This window comes from Pogoniulus pusillus, chromosome 2 (assembly GCF_015220805.1).
Source record: "Pogoniulus pusillus isolate bPogPus1 chromosome 2, bPogPus1.pri, whole genome shotgun sequence".
In the NCBI taxonomy this organism is placed as follows: Eukaryota; Metazoa; Chordata; class Aves; order Piciformes; family Lybiidae; genus Pogoniulus; species Pogoniulus pusillus.
In genome coordinates, this window is record NC_087265.1 from 8240606 (window position 1) to 8262237 (window position 21632).

The following is a 21632-nucleotide window of genomic DNA, read 5'->3' on the forward strand; positions in this document are numbered from 1 at the left end:
GTCAGAGAATCATAGAATGGTAGGGGTTAGAAGGTACATCTGGAGAACTGCTGTGGAATAACTGCAGATCAGAATCACAGAAATCACAGAATTTCTTAGATTGGAAAAGACCTTCAAGATCATCAAGTCCAATCATTAGTTTCACACTGACAAGTCCTTGACTAAACCAAATCACTCAGCACAACTTCTAATCACTATGAAAGGACCACCAGGATCAGGTGCTAGGCTGATACTAATTTTGTGGGTTGTTTTTTTCCTTCTCATCTTTCCAGTCATTAGAATAAGCAGCTGCACTGAACTAAAAATGAGACCAAGCATCCTCCAGATCTGTAATTATTCACTCGACTTGCACTTGTCTGCGACAGTTCTTCCACTAATCACTACAACACAAAATACGCCAGCACTGTTTGAAGTTCAAGTCCAATCCCAGACACAGTAAAAGACTAATAACGAATGTTGTTTACACACATTTAATTCCACATACCAGAAGCAAATTTCTCACCCCCTTTAGCATTTTATTTTCTTATAAATACAAGTCAATACCACAAGATGGCACTTTCTTACTTGCGACACACACTACTAGAAACACTTACCCTCTTCAAATGCTCCCAGGTGTTTACAACATGGTAACCTCTCAGCGGTGCTCCAAACACTTAAAAAAGCAAGACCCTCTACAAACTGCATTTGTGTTTGATGTGGATTAAATGAGGTCAGGTTAATTAAATTCAAAAAAAGAATTTATAAACATTTCAGGTTAAGAAAATTGAAATACAAAAGCAGGATTCGTAGTAATTAAAAGGAAGAACGATTCAAAACTGGCTGGAATGGATCTACATGGGTCTGGTTGGATTGAAAAGGCTTTCTAAACAATCAGCTCCTCTAGCCATTCATCAAAACACCTACCTATCAACTCTTTAAAAAATACTTGGGGCTAAGAAGCCACCTATGCTTTTTTTCCCACAACAATCCTTCTTCTGTCCTGTAGGTGGAAATGAAGCCAAATCATATCCCAGACTAGAAAACAGGCTAAGAAGGAAGAAACTTTAGAAACCCTGATAACTTCAGACACGTTGACTCATTCTTCCTTGCGTTTCCCAAAGCAAGGGAAATGATCTGGTTTTGAAAGTCTTTGAATGAAATGTAAACACTTAGAAAACTCATTGCTGAAACGTGAAGAATAAAGAACCTGCACTAATATAGTGCATAATGATGCTGTGTCAAACTTGTCATTTACAGTAAATGTCACATTTTCCTCAGGATTGTCATGCCTTTTTTTTTTTTCCTTTTCCTTTTCCCTCTTTTCCACTAATTCCTTTTGATGCCTGTAGATTCTCTTGTATAGTTTTTAATTCCCATTGCTCAACAGGAAGAGATGTATTTTCTGGTCTCCTCAGAAAAATTTCACAATATCCAAGTCTTTGACTCCATTTTTCCTGCCCCCCCCCCCCTTTTTTTTTTTTTTTTTGTGTCTATAATAAAGAGGTGGCAAAATTTTAAGCTTGCAATACTTCTGCCCAGTATATTACACATCAAGAGATTCCTCAAAAAACTGAGAAGTCGGAGAGTTCCAAAAAAGAAAGCAGTTAAGGCAGTCGATGTCTACATTTGGATTTGTTTTTTTCATGTTACATGTCAATGTCTCCATCGTAGGCTAAGGTTAGAGGCTTCTGCTGTGGCGGAGTGCTTTGATGCTGCTTTGTTTTTTTGCTGCAAGGAAAAGACAAATATTTCAGGAGACAAAATTATAAGTTGTCGTAAGCTCAGAAACATCATCAAACCCCAAGCTTCAGGGGGAAAAAAAAATCAACTTCCCATGCTGGCAGTTTTATTTTCCAACTAGGTGACACTGCAGTTACAGCAGCTGCTTCCAAGAATAAACACCTGGACCTGCCTGAGTGCTATGATGTGTGCGATGTGGACACACAGCCTGCAGTGTCCCTAGGTGGCCAAGAGAGCCAGTGGCATCCTGGCCTGCATCAGCAATGGTGTGGTCAGCAGGAGCAGGGAGGTCATTCTGCCCCTGTACTCTGCACTGGTTAGACCACACCTTGAGTATTGTGTTCAGTTCTGGGCCCCCCAGTTTAAAAGGGATGTTGAGATGCTTGAGCGTGTCCAGAGAAGGGCAACGAGGCTGGGGAGAGGCCTTGAGCAGAAGCCCTATGAGGAGAGGCTGAGGGAGCTGGGATTGTTCAGCCTGGAGAAGAGGAGGCTCAGAGGTGACCTTATTGCTGTCTACAACTACCTGAAGGGTGGTTGTGGCCAGGGGGAGGTTGCTCTCTTCTCTCAGGTGGCCAGCACCAGAACAAGAGGACACAGCCTCAGGCTGCGCCAGGGGAGATTTAGGCTGGAGGTGAGGAGAAAGTTCTTCACTGAGAGAGTCATTGGACACTGGAATGGGCTGCCCGGGGAGGTGGTGGAGTCGCCGTCCCTGGGGCACTTCAAGGCAGGGTTGGACGTGGCACTTGGTGCCATGGTCTAGCCTTGAGCTCTGTGCTAAAGGGTTAGACTTGATGATCTGTGAGGTCTTTTCCAACCCTGATGATACTGTGATACTGATACTGTGATACTGAAAATGGGCAGCCAACTGTGCTCTTCATCTGAAGATGAAATAAAGTGTATTTGTCTTCCATGTCTTCTCACAGCTGACAAAACAAGGAATACCTCACAGAAAAATGGCAGTCTCGACTGCCTGGGAGTGGGATATTCTCATTTGTTCTTTGGTGTGGTATTGAAGCAACAGTAATTATTACTGAGGAATACACTTCCTCCCCAGCCTTCGAGTGATGAAGAACTATGTCATGTAATTCTTAAGGTCCTCTGTATGCTCCATTGTGCAGCTATAGAGAAGTGTCAGTGGAAAACAAAGAAGCTGCATCTCCTAATCAGAATCCAAACCTCATTATTTAAACTTTTAATTGAAGACAGAGGCTGAGAGACAGACTAAGAGAGTGAGAGAGAATAAAGAGATTTAGTGTGAAAGCAGGAAACACTGCTGCCAGGTCACAGCTGTAACTCTCTGCCTGCCTGCCTTGATCTGACCACCAGTGGGGGAGCAGCACCGTTAACTTTTATAAAGCCTAGATCAGCTCTGTGGTCCTCAGGGACAGATGTGGGCATTGCAGGACACACGGACAATGGGCACTGCTCCCTCTGTATTCTCCAAGGGGCACCACCAGCAGCTCCTTTCCAAATATTCAAACCAGAGAGCACAAGGCTAGCTCTGTCAAGCTAGGTCTACCATGCCTTCCTGGGGTGACTGCTGCTTTGCAGGAGGGTAGCCATCTCCCCTACCAGTGAAACCAACCACCAATGACACACTGGTGTAGATACACTCAGTACCCTATCTCCAGCAGTGGCTGGGGACAGCAGCTTTAGACACAGGACATGTTTCCACCTGACGTGTTCACTGCAAAAACCTATTTAGGGATTTCCTGAGCTGGAGCAAACATCCAGAAAACCACAATTAACACCAAGAGACCCAATCTCCTGTGAACTGTTATGCCATCTTTGAATCCATTTATCTTTCTGGCATGCACAGTCCCCAGCAGCAGTGAGCTCACAAGGTAATAATGCACTGCATGGAAAGGAAAAGCTTTTGTTTATTTTAAATGATCATTTCACCAGATGCCTCCTACCTCTGATATTGTGGGAAAGAAAAATTCCCTAGTGCCCTTTTCTGCTCTGATCGTGATTTCATAGATCTTTGTTGTATTCCCACATCAAACATCATTTTCCAACTGAATGCCCCTATTCTATTTAGTCTTTCTTTGAGCAGAAGCCAGCTCCTTGATCCAATCAGCCTCCTTGCCCTTTGTTTTAGTTCTATTTTTTTTTCCAAAAAGAATACAATAAAAAGCCCTTTCCAATCCCAGTAGAATGGGAGCCCCCATTACAAGAAGGATGTGGAGATGCTGCAGCGTGTCCAGGGCAGGGCCACAAGGATGCTCAGAGGGCTGGAGTAACTCTCCTATGAGCACAGACTGAAAGAGTTGGGGCTGTGCAGGCTGGAGAAGAGGAGGCTCCCAGGTGACCTTCTTGTGGCCTTCCAGGATCTGAAGGGGGCCTGCAAAAAAGCTGGGGAGGGACTTTTTAAGATATCAGGGAGTGACAGGACTGGGGGGAATGGAGCAAAGCTGGAGGTGGGAAGATTCAGCCTGGATATGAGGAGGAAGTTGTTCAGCATGAGAGTGGTGAGAGCCTGGCATGAGTTGCCCAGGGAGGTGGTTGAGGCTCCATCTCTGTAGGTGTTTAAGGCCAGGCTGGATGAGGCTGTGGCCAGGCTGCTCTAGGGTAGGGTGTCCCTGCCCATGACAGGGGGGTTGGAACTAGACAGTCCTTGTGGTCCCTTCCAACCCTGACTGATTCTATGATTCTAAGTCTGAATAAATATAAGGGCCTACTGATAACAGAGGCCCATACAGAATCCTTTCCCTGCATGGTCACCATACTTCTTCACAACTACTTCTGTTAGCAGTTACAGTTTTGAGAGCTACTCTGAGGTAGGTGCCAAATGAAGGCAGTTAAGTAATCCAAGCTCCATCCCCTCCTAAAGCCTTGAGGATGGAATCCCTGCAACACAGAGTATTGTGCTAGATTATCAGTTGTTTAAATAAAAGCTCTTATTTAAGGATGAAACACATCCATACTCACCACATCAGGTAGGATGTAAAAATGAGGAAAACTATGATGAGGAACCCACCAGCTGATACTCCATACACCCACATCTTTAGTTTACCATCTGTTGGAAGGTGAGGAAAAAGGACAGAGGGAGAGAAGGGGAGAACAAAAATAAACTTTAATCTAAATGACACAAATTCTTAAGGGATTAAGTAAAGAGAAAGCAGACATGCAAAGTAAGTAGCATTACTGATAAGAAACACTGTGAGGACTGGCTAACAATAATCCATAAACCCCATTTTCTTGGCAGAAAAAAAAAAAAATCAGTAAAAATAATTATTAAACTAAAATCTTGACTTTATTAAGTAGTGCAGATCTTCCTCGATGAAAACTAATGAACTCTTTGCTTCCCTTTTCCAAAGCAGTATTATTTCATTGCCTCCTCTCTGGCTGCACCTTGGTTGGGGCAATTCCAAGCACAAATACAGGCTGAGATTGGATTGAGAGCAACTGTGAGGAGAATGACCAGGGGGTGTTGATTCACAGGAAGCTCAACATGATGCAGCAATGTGTGTTTGCAGCCCACAACACCAAGCTTAGCCTGGGCTGCAGCAAAAGAAGCATGGCCAGCAGGTTGAGGGAGGTGATTTTCCCCCTTTACGCTTGTGAGATCCCACCTGGAGTAGTGCATCCAGATCTGGGGGTCTTCAACACAGACAGAACATGGCTCTGTTGGAATGAGTCCAGAGAGGGACCAGGAAGACGATCAGAGGGATGGGCACCTCCCATATGAAAGCATTCTGAGAAAGTTAGGGCTGCTCAGCCTAACAACAGGCTTCAATACAGCAGCTTTCCTTTAGTAAAGGGGGGCTACAAGAAAGCTGGAGAGGGACTTTTTACAAGGGCATGTAGTGACAAGACAGGGGGTAACGACTTCAAGCTTAAAGAAGGCAAATTTGAAGTAGAGCTAAAGAAGAAATTCTTCACCATGATGAGGGTAGTGATGCACTTGGAACAGGCTGCTCAGAGAAGCTGTGAATGTCCACTCCCTGGGAGTGTTCAAGGCCTGGCTGGATGGGGCTTTGAGCAACCTGGTCTATTGAAAGGGGCCCTGGAACTAGATGATCTTTAGGATACATTCCCAACCATTCTATGATTGCAGGATAACTGCAGTCCATTCTGCAGAAGTACCTGGCAAAGGCAGTTCAATGCTGAGCTGACCCAGACAGAAACGCAGGTAACACCTAACGCATTTAGCCAAAAGGAGACTAGGAAGGGATGGGATTGTTCTCTGCAGCTGGGAGTCAGCTGGGGTGAACACCAGCAGGCACAAGTGAACAAGCTACTTAGAGCTGAAGAATGTTGGAGCTACAAATGGGAATAAGTTCAGCTTAGAATGAAAACAAGAATACACTTTGTAACAGTAAGAGGGATGAAGTTGTGCAAGAGATTTCCAGTTGGGCCACAGGAGGAGGCAGCGTAACTGGCTTTAAGACAAGGTAAAGCTCTTGACAGGGCTGTTTGGGTTGCAATGACTCTGCAGCCCTTGCTGGAACCCCTCCAGGCCCATGTGAGCTTAACTGTGTTGAAACATTTACTTCTGATGGAAAGTTTCAAAATGCTTTGCTCGGACAGGTCCTCAATCACAAGCTTTGCATTAAGAATAATCATCATCATTTAAAAAGATCAGTAATCCTGTTTCTTGCTCCATTCTGGCTGTACAGTTTTCCTGGTGGGAAAAAGTGATGGTATTTCCCCCCTGCACAGTAGTCTGAGCTGATTCACATCAGCAGAGCTGTTAATACATACTAGAGGCAGGAAAATGAACCTACGTCGTGCCCACAGACATGGTTGACAGAGGTCATTTCAAACTCAGTCATGCGAGCAGAGAGTTACTTCACAGACAATCTCTGAGCCTGGTTTACATTTTCTGTTTGAATGATTTTTTTTTCAAAGGGAAACATTTAATCAGATTCCCTTTCTTGTCTTGTCTTTTCTCCCAGCTTTTGTCGAAAGGCTGAGTACCTCTCACAGATTTTCTTTGCTCCTTCAAACGCTTATAGCCTATCTCCCATGTGAGAAGAGCTCCATCAGGTCTGGATTTATTTTTGGTTTTGTTTTGTTTTCTGAAGTCTGGGCATAAGGTTTGTTTCTTTCTCAACTGGAGATGGCTAAGAAACACACAGCAGTCCTGCAAAGGGCCTGTCGCAGTCACAAGAAAGCATCCCACCACATCCGATATAAAGGCAGCTACAATCTCCATCCTCAACACAAAGGCAATGGATCATCAAACAAGAAAGCTGGGGAGAGACTTTTGATGATGTCAGGCAGTGATAGGACTAGGAGGGATGGAACAAAGCTAGAAATGGGTAGATTCAGACTGAATGTTAAGAAGAAGTTCTTCACTATGAGGGTGGTGAGGCCCTGGAACAGGTTACCCAGGGAGGTGGTAGAAGCGCCATCCCTGGAGGTGTTTAAGGCCAGGCTGGATGAGGCTCTAGACAGCCTGATTTAGCGTGAGGTGTCCCTGCCCACGGCAGGGGGGTTGGAACTAAATGATCCTTGTGGTCCCTTCCAACCCTGACTGCTTCTATGATTCTGTGATCTCACCATACAATTTAAACAAAGTTATTTAAATTGCCTCTCAACTTGGAAAAAAGTTTCAGTACCTCAACTCCAGCCTCTCAGTGCAGTAATGAAAAGAAACATATAGCCTGATTTGAAACCAGTTGTGTGTGCTCCTGTAGAGCATTTAAAAGAACAGCCTCATTAAATAGTAATACAACTTGTGTTCCAAACTGTAAGCGGGAAGGGAAACCACAAATTAACTGGAGAAAGGCATGTATACTTGTACTGACAAATTTAAGTCCTTAGACATACACAAATGTCAAGGACCATGGTACTGAAGGGCAGTAACTGCCATCCACAGAGGCCACATTCACCACAGACCTACTATCAAGAGCGTAACTGGTAGGTAACATGGGTTTCACACTCAGCTAGCAGTAATTGCAAGCCCCTAGACTTGTAAGCCTGAAAGCCTGTTTAAGGAGAGTAATTACACATGTTGTCAAGAAGTTAGACAAAGGGGAGTGATTTGGAGAGCACTAGCCTTGAGCTGGGGTCTCAAGGGCACATACAGGCTGGAGAGTAGCTGTAGGATGCCACGGGGTTAGCACACACAGAGGATGTTTATTCCTTTCTTGTGCATTGTTTTTGTACCACTTCTACCCTAAAATTAAATAACACCATGTTCTGTAAAAGCTCCTTAGTCCCTCTTTCTTGTAGCCTTGTAATCCCTGGGGGAGAACTGCCTCGCAGATGCTGCACTGAGGTCAAGCCCACCAGAAGGCTGCAGCCTCAAATGCCGATCTAAAAGGAGAGGATTTCAGTATCTACCTACACCTCTCTTTTTCTAACCCTATAAAGGTAGCAGGTGAAGACACGACACCTAAGTGAGACAGCCTACAGAGGGCCACAAATGCTGACAAAAAGGCAATTAACCCCAAACCTGTGACTCAAGCTGCTGGTGAACTGCGTGGGCTGCTGGATGATGGGTCTGATTGAAACCCAGCCAAGTCTAAAAGGCTTTGGAGTGAGCTCTAGGAGCTCAGAGGCTGTCAATGCAAAGGTTAACCGCTGCAGCATGCAAATCAAATATGTAAATGTAACATTCAAAGCCTGATCACATATATCAGACAGAATTATGGCTCCCAGAATCCTGTAACAGAACCTTTCATGGCATGTTTTCTGAAGTCTCATGTTCATCACAAATAGGAAGCAAATGCAGTGTCAGGTAACAGAAGAGCAGGAAGAGTGCACCACCGATATTCTACAATAAAGGGAGAACTAACACGTTGCAGTAAACCTTGATGCACCTGACACCTCTGACTCCCATTTTAAAGTCCTATTTGCATTTTAGAAATTAGTTTTTAAGAAACTAATCTTGCAGAAAAACAATCAAAATGGTAATCAGCTATTACAGCTACAGCACCAGTCCTGGACCAGCCTGGGCACATCCAGTACGCAGTTCCAACTGGGAAGCATTTTATAGCGTGGAAGGCAAAGACCCATGTGAGATGCACAGCTTGGTTTAATGTCTTGAAGTCAACACTTAAAAACTCTAAACTCCACACTTTCTACCCTGTTTTTTTTTCCATACACTTCTGAAATATGGCAAGAAACAACCAGTGTTTTCTTTAATGAAATCTTAAGCACTTTCTACTCTGAATCTTTTGAAGGGCTTAGTGATCAGTATCTTTCCTGATGCAAACATATTACTTCTAGAAACATGATCAGATAATGGTTCTAAGCATCCTCCCAAATCACACGAGTATATTTTTGCAAAATATTATTGCTTCATTCTGTCTTTGTTATCTCTCAACATAAGAGATTGTGATTACTCTGTATAGTCACAAAGGAATGAAAGATGGCATGCAAGGAGGCGGCTCTGCAGCTCCCAGACACAATCTCTGATGTTATGATCTACAAAGCTTGTATCTTCCTTCCATAGAAACTTGCAAGGACAATTTATTCCATTCATATTTAAGTATTTCACCTGGATTAAAAGGTTGAATAGACCATCCTTTGAAAATGTCGTGCATTTTTGAGTTGATAGGTTTATTTTTTCCAGCAATGGTCTTAACATCAGCTTTCTTATCTTCCAAACCTGGTACCTTCATGCAGTAATCCAGGACACCATTTGATCTCATTATTTCTGTATATCCTCGCTCACAGCCACAGACTCCTCTCTGGGTGATAAAAGGGAACTCAGTGTTAAACCAAACAGTATCCTCTCAAAGAACAGCACAAATTGTAGGCAGACTATGAAGAAACTGCAATGTAAATGTGCTGGTTTGAGGCTGACTGGAATATTTTAATGAAAGAAGAAAACTCACAACGGTAAATCCCATATGTGCAACTAAATCACCGCCAAACCAAACAACCCAGGAACCAGTGCCAGCAAACCTGTTTCAGTTCACAGTCTTAAAACACATATGAGGAACCAGTTGAAGAGTCAGAAATGACAGAAAAGCCCAACACACAAAGAGTGCTTAGTAACAGGCATGTGGCTTGCTCCAAACTCTTCCTGTGAACAACAGGTTTCCCACTGATGCTGCTGGGCATTAGAAGACACATCCACTTCAGACCCAAACCTTCCCCTTGTGTTTCCACTCCAGCATTTCACAAGGCTATCTGAAACAAAGCTTGCTTTCTTACAGCCAAATATTCACTGATCTGGATCAGTCTAAGCAGACTCTTCAAGAAGTTTTTTAGATGGCTGTGGTTTGCTAAATAGTTACCCCATTTCTACCTTAAACTACCTTTTTAACATTGTTTTTCTTTGCTAATTAATCTCTGATTGAAAAGCCTGTCTGAGGGTCTGGTACTTTCAGTAACATCCCAAACAGACAATGTGCAATCTTTGTGATAAGAATTGAACTCTTGACATCAGTTTTACGGCCACAACATTTCCCACTGGTTGACAGACATGACCCTTAGCTTTTTTTTGGACAAAAAGTGAAGATCTATGAGGTTTTATAGCTAGTAACTTCATGCTTACCCATCATTTTTATGTTCCTGTAGGCTCTGAGGACACTCATGAGCACCCTCTCAGCCACATTCAACTGCCCATGATAATAGGAATTAGGAACTGTGAGGGGGTCCTCAGCTAAAGCTGAGAGCTGTGGAGGCTACTTTAAAGATATAAATATTGAAATCTTTACTGCTTCTGGCCACTTTAAGGTTCTGGGTTTTATACTCCATCACTGTACTTACACAAATAAGGTATTTTGGGAAGCTCTTGCTCTGGAGTTTGGTACTGCAAGAAAGGACATTTGTAACCTCTGGGCTTGTGTTTGTGGCACTGGTTCCACAAATGTTGCACATGCTCAACATTTCAGTAAAAAGAGATCACCTCCAGGTTTTGCTTTGGAAGCTATAATGGAGATGGTGGGATCATGCTGCTATAGCTTCCTTATGCTTGCTGGGGCTGTCCATGGAGGAGCAAGCGAGGGCATACTCTGTTATCTCCTCTTTTACAGAAGTTTTAAACAGTCCATTTTCTACAGGGCAGCACAACAGCATCCAACGAAAACCCAAACATAAGGTTCCTAAAGCTCTGCACAGAACAGCCCCAAACTTGCAACAGCGCCTAAGTACCCCACCACCGTGCGGGTTTATTCTCTCCTTTCAGACTGCACTTCCCACAAGTTCCTCCAGGTGGTACCATGGACACGCTAAACTATTTTCTACGTACTAGAACGTATTGCAGGCAGAGAAGCTAACTGAATAGACGTGTGTGGTGTTAATTTCTGGAGGATCTCCTGCAGCGAGCAGTTACCTGTGTGCAGTAAGAGAAAGGTTTTCTGCACGGGGGGCTGCAGAGCCGAACTTCTGCAGGTTTGGTCCGAAGAGCACATCCTCCTGGAAAAGAGAACACTGAGGGCCTTCAAGGGCATGTTTCAAAATGCTTTGGACTTGGATCACCACAGTGTAAAAAAAGTGCTTGCTTGCTTATTTTATGTAGTTAAATACTAGTCTGTTGAGCGCATTAGCATAATATCTGTAGGCATTTCATTAATTAATTTGCCTTAACAAGGCAGGGAATTATTATCATACCCATCTTGTTAATAGAGAACAGAGATATACAGATTTAAGCACTTTGCCACGGGCCACATAGGAAGCTGGGGACAGAATCAGGAATTAGATGCAGATCTTCTATGTCCTCATTAATGTCTTATCTACAAAAGAAGACATAATCCACATAACGCTTTTGCCCATCCTCACTTGGGAAAGTCTGTGCTTCTCTAGGAATAAAAACATGTTAATGAGTTCTTAACTACTCAGCAACCTTTGCACGTAAAACTTTTGTTATTATCTTAACTAGTCATTATAAATAGAATAGATAAGAACGTCTGCGTTTTAATTTCTATTCTCTCCTCATTCCTCCCAGGCACATTGAGAGAGATGCTACGGATGTGCAAGCCCTACCACTTTTGTCAATCTCTCCTGGAGCTTCAAAGTGCTGACCATGAATTTCCTTTTTCATCCTGCACAGGCAGAATTTGTAGGTCACAGCAACAGCAGGAATCTCACAGTTTGAGTGATTTGAGATTCCTGTATGTTGAATAGAAGAGCTGCAGAAGTTGGGCTCTCTACTCTGCGTGTGATGTTCTCTTCTGTTCTCCACAGTTACAGGAAAGCTGCAAGAACAGCTGTGCAAGCCAGCCCAGGCAGCCCTTTCAGTGTATGTTCACTCATTTCTTCCTGTGGCCAGCAAAACAGCAGGAGTAACTCGTCCAAATACTCTCATGAAATACATAGGATCACAGGATGTTAGGGGTTGGAAGGGACCCTAAGAGATCATTGAGTCCAACCCGCCTGCTGGAGCAGGACAAAACAATCTAACACAGATCACAGAGGAACACATCCAGACAGGCCTTGGAAGTCTCCAGAGAAGGAGACTCCACAACCTCCCTGGGGAGTCTGTTCCAGTGCTCTGTGGCCCTTACAGTAAAGAAGTTTCCCCTTGTGTTGAGGCATGTGTGATGTTAACCTGACAGCAAGGGTGGTGAGCTCCCATCTGTCCTTCCTACACACAAATCTGAACTGAAATTCTGGAGGAGTTAGGAAGTCTGTCCAGCTTCCCACTGAGGAACCAGTGAAGAAGAAGAAAAGCCTGGATGGAAACTTTTCATCCATAGCTGTGCAGGGCAACTTTCAGGTGTACCTGTGACATTTATTCCATCTGAGCGCTGACACCACACCGTGCGTACGTTGTCTCGCCAAAGGCTGGTTTTCCACAGGTAGTCATAACACTTCCCTCCTGCAATATCAATACCAGTTAGCCTTCACCTTTCAGGAAACCCAGAAGAAACTCCTGAACAAGAGGGAAGCAGCACGGTGGCCACACTACCTGAGCAAGGCTGTGTTTCCATCACTTGTCCAGAGCAGCTTTCCTGGTTCTCAGGAGACTGAACGATAAATGCCCTGGATCGGGACTGGCGACCTGTTGTCTCAAAGCTTCTGCCATTGATGCAGGTGAGCTCACAGGAGCTCCACTCTGACCACTCTGTCAGATGGCAGTCACCTGCATGTTGAAAGAATAAATCACAGGTTTTCAAAAGGAATCAACCTGAAAGGATAAGGACAACCTCAGCATACAACAGTTGTAATAGCGAAAGACTCTGTGGTAGTTTAAGGCATACTGGAACACTCTAATAAGAGAAGCTGGTACTTTCCTGAAAGTTCAGTGCAGAATCTGAATGAGCAGGGCACTGATTGTAAACTGATAATAAAGTCTGTACCTTTTACTGGTTTGCTAAGAGATATAAAAAGCCAACATATAAACAGTTCTTTCCTATTGGCTCTTGGGCACTGGATCTGTTCACTGTTCCTTTGCTCCTCTCTAACTCCGACACTAACATTTTCCCAAATAACACATAAGCCTTGCTGGTTGTTTTCTACCTGGGGAGATAGAGAGTGCCACTGGCCCCTTCTGGGCTTTCTTCATCATGGGGGAAGATTGGCTTTCTATGATTCCATTCTTTCTAATTTACATACAGTTGAAAATACCTGCAAATATATGTAAATCTATTTAGTATATATGCTTGTAAGTTTAGCTTTGCTGTGAAGTATAGCTTTATGTTACTTCCAAGCCATCTGAGCTGGTCTGGTAAAGTTTAACTGGAGAGGGGAAGCTCCTAACCCACCATCCACTCCAAGTTTAATGCCCAGTGGACTGCAATATCCAGATTTTCTGCTTCATGGGGAATCTCATTTACTCATAAGACAAAAGAAGTCTTTTTCAGGTGATCTAGAAACAGCAGACCAAGCATTTACCTCATTTGCTGATGCACACTATGATGGCTGACAGTACTCAGAGCTATAGAAACATCTCCATCTCAGACAGCTATCACAGGCAGAAAGGCACTGTGACTTCCTGGAGACTTTACCTGGACAAGGCACAGAGCATGGTAACTGCAGCACACTCTCCTTCAAGGGCAGCTCACCACATAATGCATTTTCTACTGGCTTGGATGTAGCTGACACAGATGCATCATGCACCACACACGTCAGGTTGCGGACTTGCAATCCATCTCCACACTGCCCACCCTACAAAATGACAGAAGGAACAGAGACATGTACTGTTGATATTAGCAGATGACAGAAGAAACACAGCTGACTCCACCTTAGAAGACTTCAAAGATACAGCCTTTGGACTGCAATAGTATCCCCACTTAACGGAAGATTGGTGAAGATCCTCCCTGTGCACATCTTTACAGAAGCTCAGAGGTGGGGCAGAACTACACAGAAAAAGTGTATCATAACCAGAGCTGAAGAAGTGGATACCATAAAACATGAGTACTGTCTTTGGGGGCAGCCCTTCACACCTTTTACTAGAGCTAGTGAATGTCCTGACTCTTAATTAGTGCCCGGTTACATGAACACAGACATTTTTGGTCTCTCTAAAGAGACCCAGAGTAGAGCCTGCCCATAAGGAGCAGACATTTCCACTCACCTGCTTTGAAGATAAAGCCAAATAGCTGCACTTACAAGTTTTAAACCCTGCAGCAGCAAAATCCTTCCAGCACACTTAATTAGACTGTAAGGGTAATTGCACACTTGGCAGCCCCTGTAATTTATTAAAAGGAGCCATTGGTTTTGGAGTAGTCAGAGATCACTGACCATGTCACATACTCTACCAGAACACCACTCAAAGACAGCCATCACCTGTTAGCACTGAATCCCTTAAAGAACAAGCAGTAGAAGGCTCCAGCTGAGCCACTCCACATTCACCAGCCTAATTCTGAAATACATACCCATATGCCCAGCTACTGGCTGAAGAATAATTCCTTCAGCAGAAAATCAGTATTGTTTGGCTAAAGCACGGATCGAGGGCTGAGGATGCTGTAAGAGCTATAGCACTGAAGCTGCTCCTAGAGGCTGGAATTGTTTCATTCTTGTCTGAAAAACAAAGCTGCACTGATGGTTGAGGTGCACACCTCAAACCTGTGTGATGCTTTATGAACGTGTGTCTGAAGGCTTGGGGGAATGGCACTTTAGAAAACCCAGTAAACAAGAAGGATGCAACATTGCTTTTCTGTAACTAAGGGATTCTGCTAAAATAATGGACTTCAACTGCAGAACAGAATGGCTCCCACAGAGTGCATTTATTCAGCAGTGGGTTTGCTAGCAGGAAGCCAAGAGCTGCTCTCCTGCACACACCTGGCAGCTCTTTCATTCTCTCCATCTCTTCTGTTGCAGACCCACAATGGAATGGAAATAAGAGCATAACTAGCTGGATTTAGAGCCACTGCTAATCAAAAGCATCTTAGAGAAGCATTTGTGCAGATTTACTAGGCACAGCCAGATTTCAAGTTTCTAACACTGTGTTTCACTGTAACTTACTGTTCTAAATTACTGTTTCACCACTGAAACCTCTGTCGTGATCTGAGATTAATGGTGTGTGAATAACTCTTTTAGCTGTCAGTTGGGTTACAGCTCTTAGAAATGGCTGGTGGGAACAGAAGATGGTGTGCAGGAAAAAGTCTCAGGGGAAATGGGCACTAATCAAACTGCAGCTCAAAGGGGCTCCAGGAATAACTAAATGACTGGAGAGAACAACAAAAAGCTTTTTCAAAGGATAAATATTCTTCCATATTCAACAATCTTCCATATACAATATTGAAGTATTTATATTTTTTTTATATATATGTGAATACAAAATTAGCCATAGAAGTACCAAGACAGAAATAGGTATTACATAGAACATACATTCTATGTGTAATAAATACAAATAGGTGAAAAAAGTACTTTTTTTTTTGGATACAGACTACCCACTATAGAAGTCCATATGCAACACTCTTCATTCTTTTCTGCACCATTGGAAATACATTCATGTTTTCCAATGCTTAAACTAAAAATAAACATAAACCATAGACTCTGAAACAATTCCAAAGAGTAAAGTGGTTCCCACATGCTTGCTTGAATCATAGAATCAACCAGGTTGGAAGAGACCTCCAAGATCAGCCAGTCCAACCTAGCACCCAGCCCTATCCAATCAACCAGACCATGGCACTAAGTGCCTCATCCAGGCTTTGCTTCAACACCTCCAGGGACAGAGACTCCACCACCTCCCTGGGCAGCCCATTCCAATGCCAATCACTCTCTCTGTGAAGAACTCCCTCCTAACATCCAGCCTAGATCTCCCCCAGCACAACTTGAGACTGCATCCCCTTGTTCTGTTGCTGGTTGCCTGGGAGAAGAGACCAACCCCACCTGGCTACAGCCTCCCTTCAGGTAGTTAGAGACAGCAATGAGGTCACTCCTGAGCCTCCTCTTCTCCAGGCTGCACACCCCCAGCTCCCTCAGCCTCTGCTCACAAGGTTGTGTCCCAGGCCCCTCACCAGCTTTGTCACCCTTCTCTGGACACATTCCAGCACCTCAACATCTCTCTTGAACTGATGAGCCCAGAACTGGACACAATGCTCAAGGTGTGGCCTGAGCAGTGCTGAGTACAGGGGAAGAATAACCTCCCTTGTCCTACTGGCCACACTGTTCTTGATCCAGGCCAGAATGCCATTGGCTCTCTTGGCCACCTGGGCACACTGCTGGCTCATCTTCAGCTTACTATCTACCAGTACCCCCAGGTCCCTTTCCTCCTGGCTGCTCTCCAGCCACTCTGTCTCCAGCCTGTAGTGCTGCTTGGGGTTGTTGTGGCCAAAGTGCAGAACCCTGCACTTGGCCTTGTTAAATCTCATCCCATTGGCTTCTGCCCACCCATCCAGCCTGTCCAAGTCCCTCTGCAGAGCTCTCCTACCTTCCAACAGATCAACACCTGCTCCTAGTTTGGTGTCATCTGCAAACTTACTGATGCTGGACTCAATTCCCTCATCCAGATCATCAGTAAAGATATTGAACAGGACTGGGCCCAGCACTGATCCTTGGGGAACACCACTAGGGACTGGCTGCCAACTGGATGTGGCACCATTCACCACCACTCTCTGGGCCCAGCCTTCCAGCCAGTTCTTGACCTGTATCAGAGTGAATCTGTCTATGCCACGAGCTGCCAGCTTTGCCAAGAGCTTGTTGTGGCAGATGGTGCCAAAGGCTCTGCTGAAGTCCTTGCTTTCAAGGCCAGCAATGTGTTCTTACTGTCAGCTGCACATACTTAACAGATAAAGTAGTGGGAGATGTTTTTCTTTTGTAATATTTGGCAAGGTCATGAGCAGTGCAGGAACACTATTTTATCATCTTCAAAATTATTCATGTCCCCAAAATTATGCATTTGAAGATCTAATTAATAGGTGTGGAATCAGTGGAAGTTCACTGCAGGAATGGCACCCCAAGGATGCAGAGGAGAGCTGCTGATCGGGGAGAACTGCCAGGGGAACAACAACGTATTCAGAACTCAAGGGATCAAACCTGTGTTGTAAATGCTCTTCCTTGGAAGATGTGATCATCTGAGGTTTGCCTAGAACCTGGATTTGCCTCTTATATCATGTGCTTCTTGCAGAAAATCTTTGGGGATTCGACACCCAGAGGGCACTCCTTCCTCTTGGCTGCAAAAATAGCTGTGGTAACCCTATGAAGGCTGCAGAACCCATCCTGGGTTCCCTAACTACAGCCTGGAGGTACCAAGCTCTTCCAGGAGCACCCACACAGAATCTCCATCTCTTACTCCAACCACCAGTAAAATAAGGCAAAGGTTCACAGCAGGATTGTGTTTGACAGTCAGGGACCTTCTAAACTGACCAGTGCACTAATACAAGGCAGCATCTACACAATGCTTCTCTTTGATGCTTTCCACATATAACACACCCAATGCACTAATATAAGGCAGCATCTACACAATGCTTCTCTTTGATGCTTTCCACATATAACACATTACTGAAACAGGAGTTAACAGTCTTAATGAGATGCTTTGCCTTTAAGGAAAGTTTTCAAGATGTGCTTCTAAGAAAAGTTTTCCCTTCTCAGCTTTTCCTGGGGCTGATGTGTGCTCACAATTCTTTTAGGCCAGGTGTTGGTTGGGCAATGCTTTCCCAGGTTGATGAGTGTTTAATCAGGTAAAAGTTTTCTCTAACAACGAGGAAGGTGTTAAAACAGGTTAGAAAGGAGGGGTTCTCAGTTTTCTTAGGAATGCTAGGCAGCCAGTGCATGATAATGCCCAACCACTTCACTTACATGCCCTTAATGGAAAAAATTATGAACAGTGCCAGCCACTGCTAATTTAACTTTTTTTATGACCTAATCAGGGTCAATCATTTTAACTCCATCACGAAAATGATTAATGAAAGGTAACACTTTAAGATTAGGCACACTGACTGTTTCCCAAGTTCTCTGTCACTCTGAATGCAGCAGAAGGGCCCCACGCTGGCCAGAGGTGTGCTTGTGACATGTCTAATTACCTGGACACCAATGCAGTGATGTCCATACTGTGAAAATCAGCAATTCACAACACTTAGCATGCCCCAACCCTACATATGTGGACACCTCTCATCATTCACATGAAGTCAATTTAGCATAACACAGTCTTTCTACAATTGTGAAATGCAGTCTCAGTTATCTCAGAATACAAGGAAGAAATCATAGAATCATAGAATCAAGCAGGTTGGAAGAGACTTCCAAGATCATCCAGTCCAACCTAGCACCCAGCCTCATCCAGTCAACCAGACCATGGCACTAAGTGCCTCAGCCAGACTTTGCTTCAACACCTCCAGGCACAGCAACTCCACCACCTCCCTGGGCAGCCCATTCCAATGCCAATCACTCTCTCTGCCAACAACTTCCTCCTAACATCCAACCTATACTTTCCCCGGCACAACTTGAGACTGTGTCCCCTTGTTCTGTTGCTGGTTGCCTGGCAGAAGAGACCAACCCCACCTGGCTACAATGCCCCTTCAGGTAGTTGTAGACAGCAATGAGGTCACCCCTGAGCCTCCTCTTCTCCAGGCTAAACAGGCCCAGCTCCCTCAGCCTCTCCTCATAGGGTTTGTGTTCCAGGCCCCTCATCAGCCTTGTTGCCCTTCTCTGGACATGTTCCAGCACCTCAACATCTCTCTTGAATTGAGGGGCCCAGAACTGGACACAGTACTCAAGGTGTGGCCTGACCAGTGCTGAGTACAGGGGCAGAATAACCTCCCTTGTCCTGCTGGCCACACTGTTCCTGATGCAGGCCAGGATGCCATTGGCTCTCTTGGCCACCTGGGCACACTGCTGCCTCATCTTCAGCTTACTATCTATCAGTACCCCCAGGTCCCTTTCCTCCTGGCTGCTCTCCAGCCATTCAGTCCCCAGCCTGTAGTGCTCCTTGGGGTTGTTGTGGCCAAAGTGCAGAACCCTGCACTTGGCCTTGTTAAATCTCATCCCATTGGCCTCTGCCCACCTATCCAGCCTGTTGAGGTCCCTCTGCAGGGCTCTCCTACCTTCCAACAGATCCACACCTGCTCCTAGCTTGGTGTCATCTGCAAATTTACTGATGCTGGACTCAATCCCCTCTTCCAGATCATCAATAAATACTGTAGTCTTAGAATTTATTGCCCTGTTTATATTATTACAGGAAGACACTGTCACAATATGCATTTTGGTCTTACCATAGAATGCATTTGCCTTATTTCAAAAAGCTTCCTTGAAAACAGGACATCTGAAAGCATTCTTTAGAAAGTCAGCATAAGCTTCTTTGCCAGGAAAGCACAGGAATAAATCACTGTGTATTTATGAACTACATTTAATTCCTAAGCACCTCATTAAAAAGAAGTGAACATGAATAAAATGGCTCCTCTCCAAAACAAAGCAAGGCTAGAGAAACTCCATCACAGTAATTTAAGGAGAGAAGTAGGCTCTACCTCACTGGAAGTGTGGGATGATATCTGGGCGAGGGCAGGCTGGGATTGCTTGCTTTGAGCTGAAATTTAGCTGGGCTCTGGATGTGTGCACATTTAACCTGCACGATGTGTTATTTATCTGGAGTATGCCAGTGCATTAAAATTCACCTTCTCTACTAATTCTTTTACCAGCTATGTTAGCTCCAGCAGTTTAAGATCTCTTCCCTAATATTGAACAGAATTTATGTTAGCTGGGCAAAATATCAGCTGACGTTCTACTTTTCCTCCTATTTATGTTACAGGTAAATAAATATTGATTGCAGCATACACAAGCACCATATTTGCATCCATAATTGCAATAAGCTGTTGTTCATTATGTTGAATACAATTATTATATTTAGACTGACCAAAGATTGTCACACTCCAGATTTCATTTGTGAAAACCTGGGAAAATTCTGGGTACCTCTTCTGCCACCCACAGTATTCATTACACGTCCCTCTCCTACATCTAGGAACCACACAGGTATTCAAGGCATTCACAGCATGGTAGAGGGCAGAGCAGAGAACTCCAGGGATGTGTCTTTCTGAGTATTATTAGCTGCAATCTCCTACACAGCATAATGGGGAGAATCAGCCACAGATCCAGGCAGAGGTCACATCCCCTGGGACTAGGCAGAGCTCTCTTCCACCCCATCCATGCTTCTGCCATTGCCATCTCAGCAAAACCAGCTCTAAGCAGCCTGAGTGGACTTCACTTTGCCCAAGAAACTCCACTGCAAAAGATTCACCTCTGCTTTGACTGGGTTATCGACTAATATGTTCTAATCCTGGAAATGTGATCTAAGAGATAAGCAGAGAAGAAAAAGCAAAGAGAGGAAAAAACCTAAAAGCAATTTCAGCCTGATACAAGTGAAAAAAAGAATGGCTCCAGTGTTGTGGGTGTAGTTTTGGCACATCACAAGTGAATCCAGCCACTTTTAGATCGTTACAAAGACAGCCAGGCATAAGGAGAAAGTAGAAACCAGAACTTCATGTGATAATTCACACTGCTGTATCAAAGACCTTGTGGAGAAAGTCCTAATAAACAGCAGATTGGGAAAAAAAAAGAGGGAGGAAAAAAATGAAAGCAAAAAAGATAAAAAAGGCTAAGCTCTCTTGAAATCTAGCTTATCTGTTTCCTTGTTAGAGTTATTTTATGCAATTAAATTATAGGTCACCACAACTATGCCCACTCAAGCACGTTCACTCTGTAAATCTCCTTTAGTACCTCTATAAGCTCATGGTACTTGAACCCATATTGCTATAAATCACTGCTGATGGCTGGAAGATGAGGTGCAGAGGTTTACCACTCCTGAACTTGCCCTGCTTTCCTACAGATCTTACTAGTGCCTTCAATGGCTACAGAGACACCTCTGACCCTCAGTGGTGGCCTCTATCAATTCTGAGACATAATGATGATTTTTGTCACTGGCTCCAGCTATGGGGAACCTCTGGAGCCCTCAGAGAATGCTGGAGAAAGCCATACCTGGACTCTGCAGGGAGACCATGGGCCCAGCTGCCAACTGTAGCAGGGCTTCACCGGACAGCTCCTGTGCTGGGTGAGCTGCTCTGGGCAGGGTCTGCCCTCACCTGCTGCCTGCAGGACCACTGAGCGCTCACGCACCATCTGGCCTAGGCGAGGGGAGAAGACAGGACATGGTGAAGGAGACTGAGGGGAAGAAAGAAAGGCAGATTTTGTGATTTGTCAGTATTCCTAGTTCATTTTCCAGCAGTCAAATCTCTTACTAAAGCAGTTAATTGGGAAGACTACTTGGATAGCACAGATGTAATCGCTGAGCAGTGCAGCCAGTGATATTTTCAAACAGAGTTTTGTGTGTTTTCCAAACATATCATTTGTTTATGCAGTGCATTTAAATACTTGACTAAATCTTGATTATTAAATATGACAAGAAAAAAAACCCAACAATTCCTATGGCAGCATCATTTCTAATGTTACACATTCAATATGTTCCCAGAGATTTTTAACAAATGAAGTTTTCTTTTTATGAGCAATTATGTGCATCTCATTTGAAAACTGCAAACACTCTAGTGGCTATTACTGGCCATAACCATTTCTACCATTTCCATTAAAATCCTGTTTGTTATTGGTGAAAACTTCCTCAGCCACTGAATGGAAAAAGCAATTAT

The 21632-nt window shown here is 44.2% G+C and overlaps 1 protein-coding gene across 5 annotated transcripts in view; it reads right to left on the reverse strand.

Moving 5' to 3' along the window:
• Positions 1 to 454: 454 nt before the first annotated feature.
• THSD7B (thrombospondin type 1 domain containing 7B) overlaps positions 455 to 21632 on the reverse strand; it is a 427787-nt gene continuing 406609 nt past the window's right edge. For all 5 annotated transcript variants that reach the window (XM_064155654.1, XM_064155664.1, XM_064155685.1 and 2 more), the window contains exons 22-29: positions 20971 to 21116; positions 13572 to 13731; positions 12533 to 12706; positions 12347 to 12442; positions 10958 to 11040; positions 9173 to 9365; positions 4651 to 4738; positions 455 to 1707 (exon numbers count right to left, since the gene is read on the reverse strand). In XM_064155654.1, the coding sequence (XP_064011724.1) occupies positions 1626 to 1707; positions 4651 to 4738; positions 9173 to 9365; positions 10958 to 11040; positions 12347 to 12442; positions 12533 to 12706; positions 13572 to 13731; positions 20971 to 21116 (1022 nt within the window). In that variant the 3' untranslated portion in view covers positions 455 to 1625. The remainder of the gene's footprint in view (positions 1708 to 4650; positions 4739 to 9172; positions 9366 to 10957; positions 11041 to 12346; positions 12443 to 12532; positions 12707 to 13571; positions 13732 to 20970; positions 21117 to 21632) is intronic.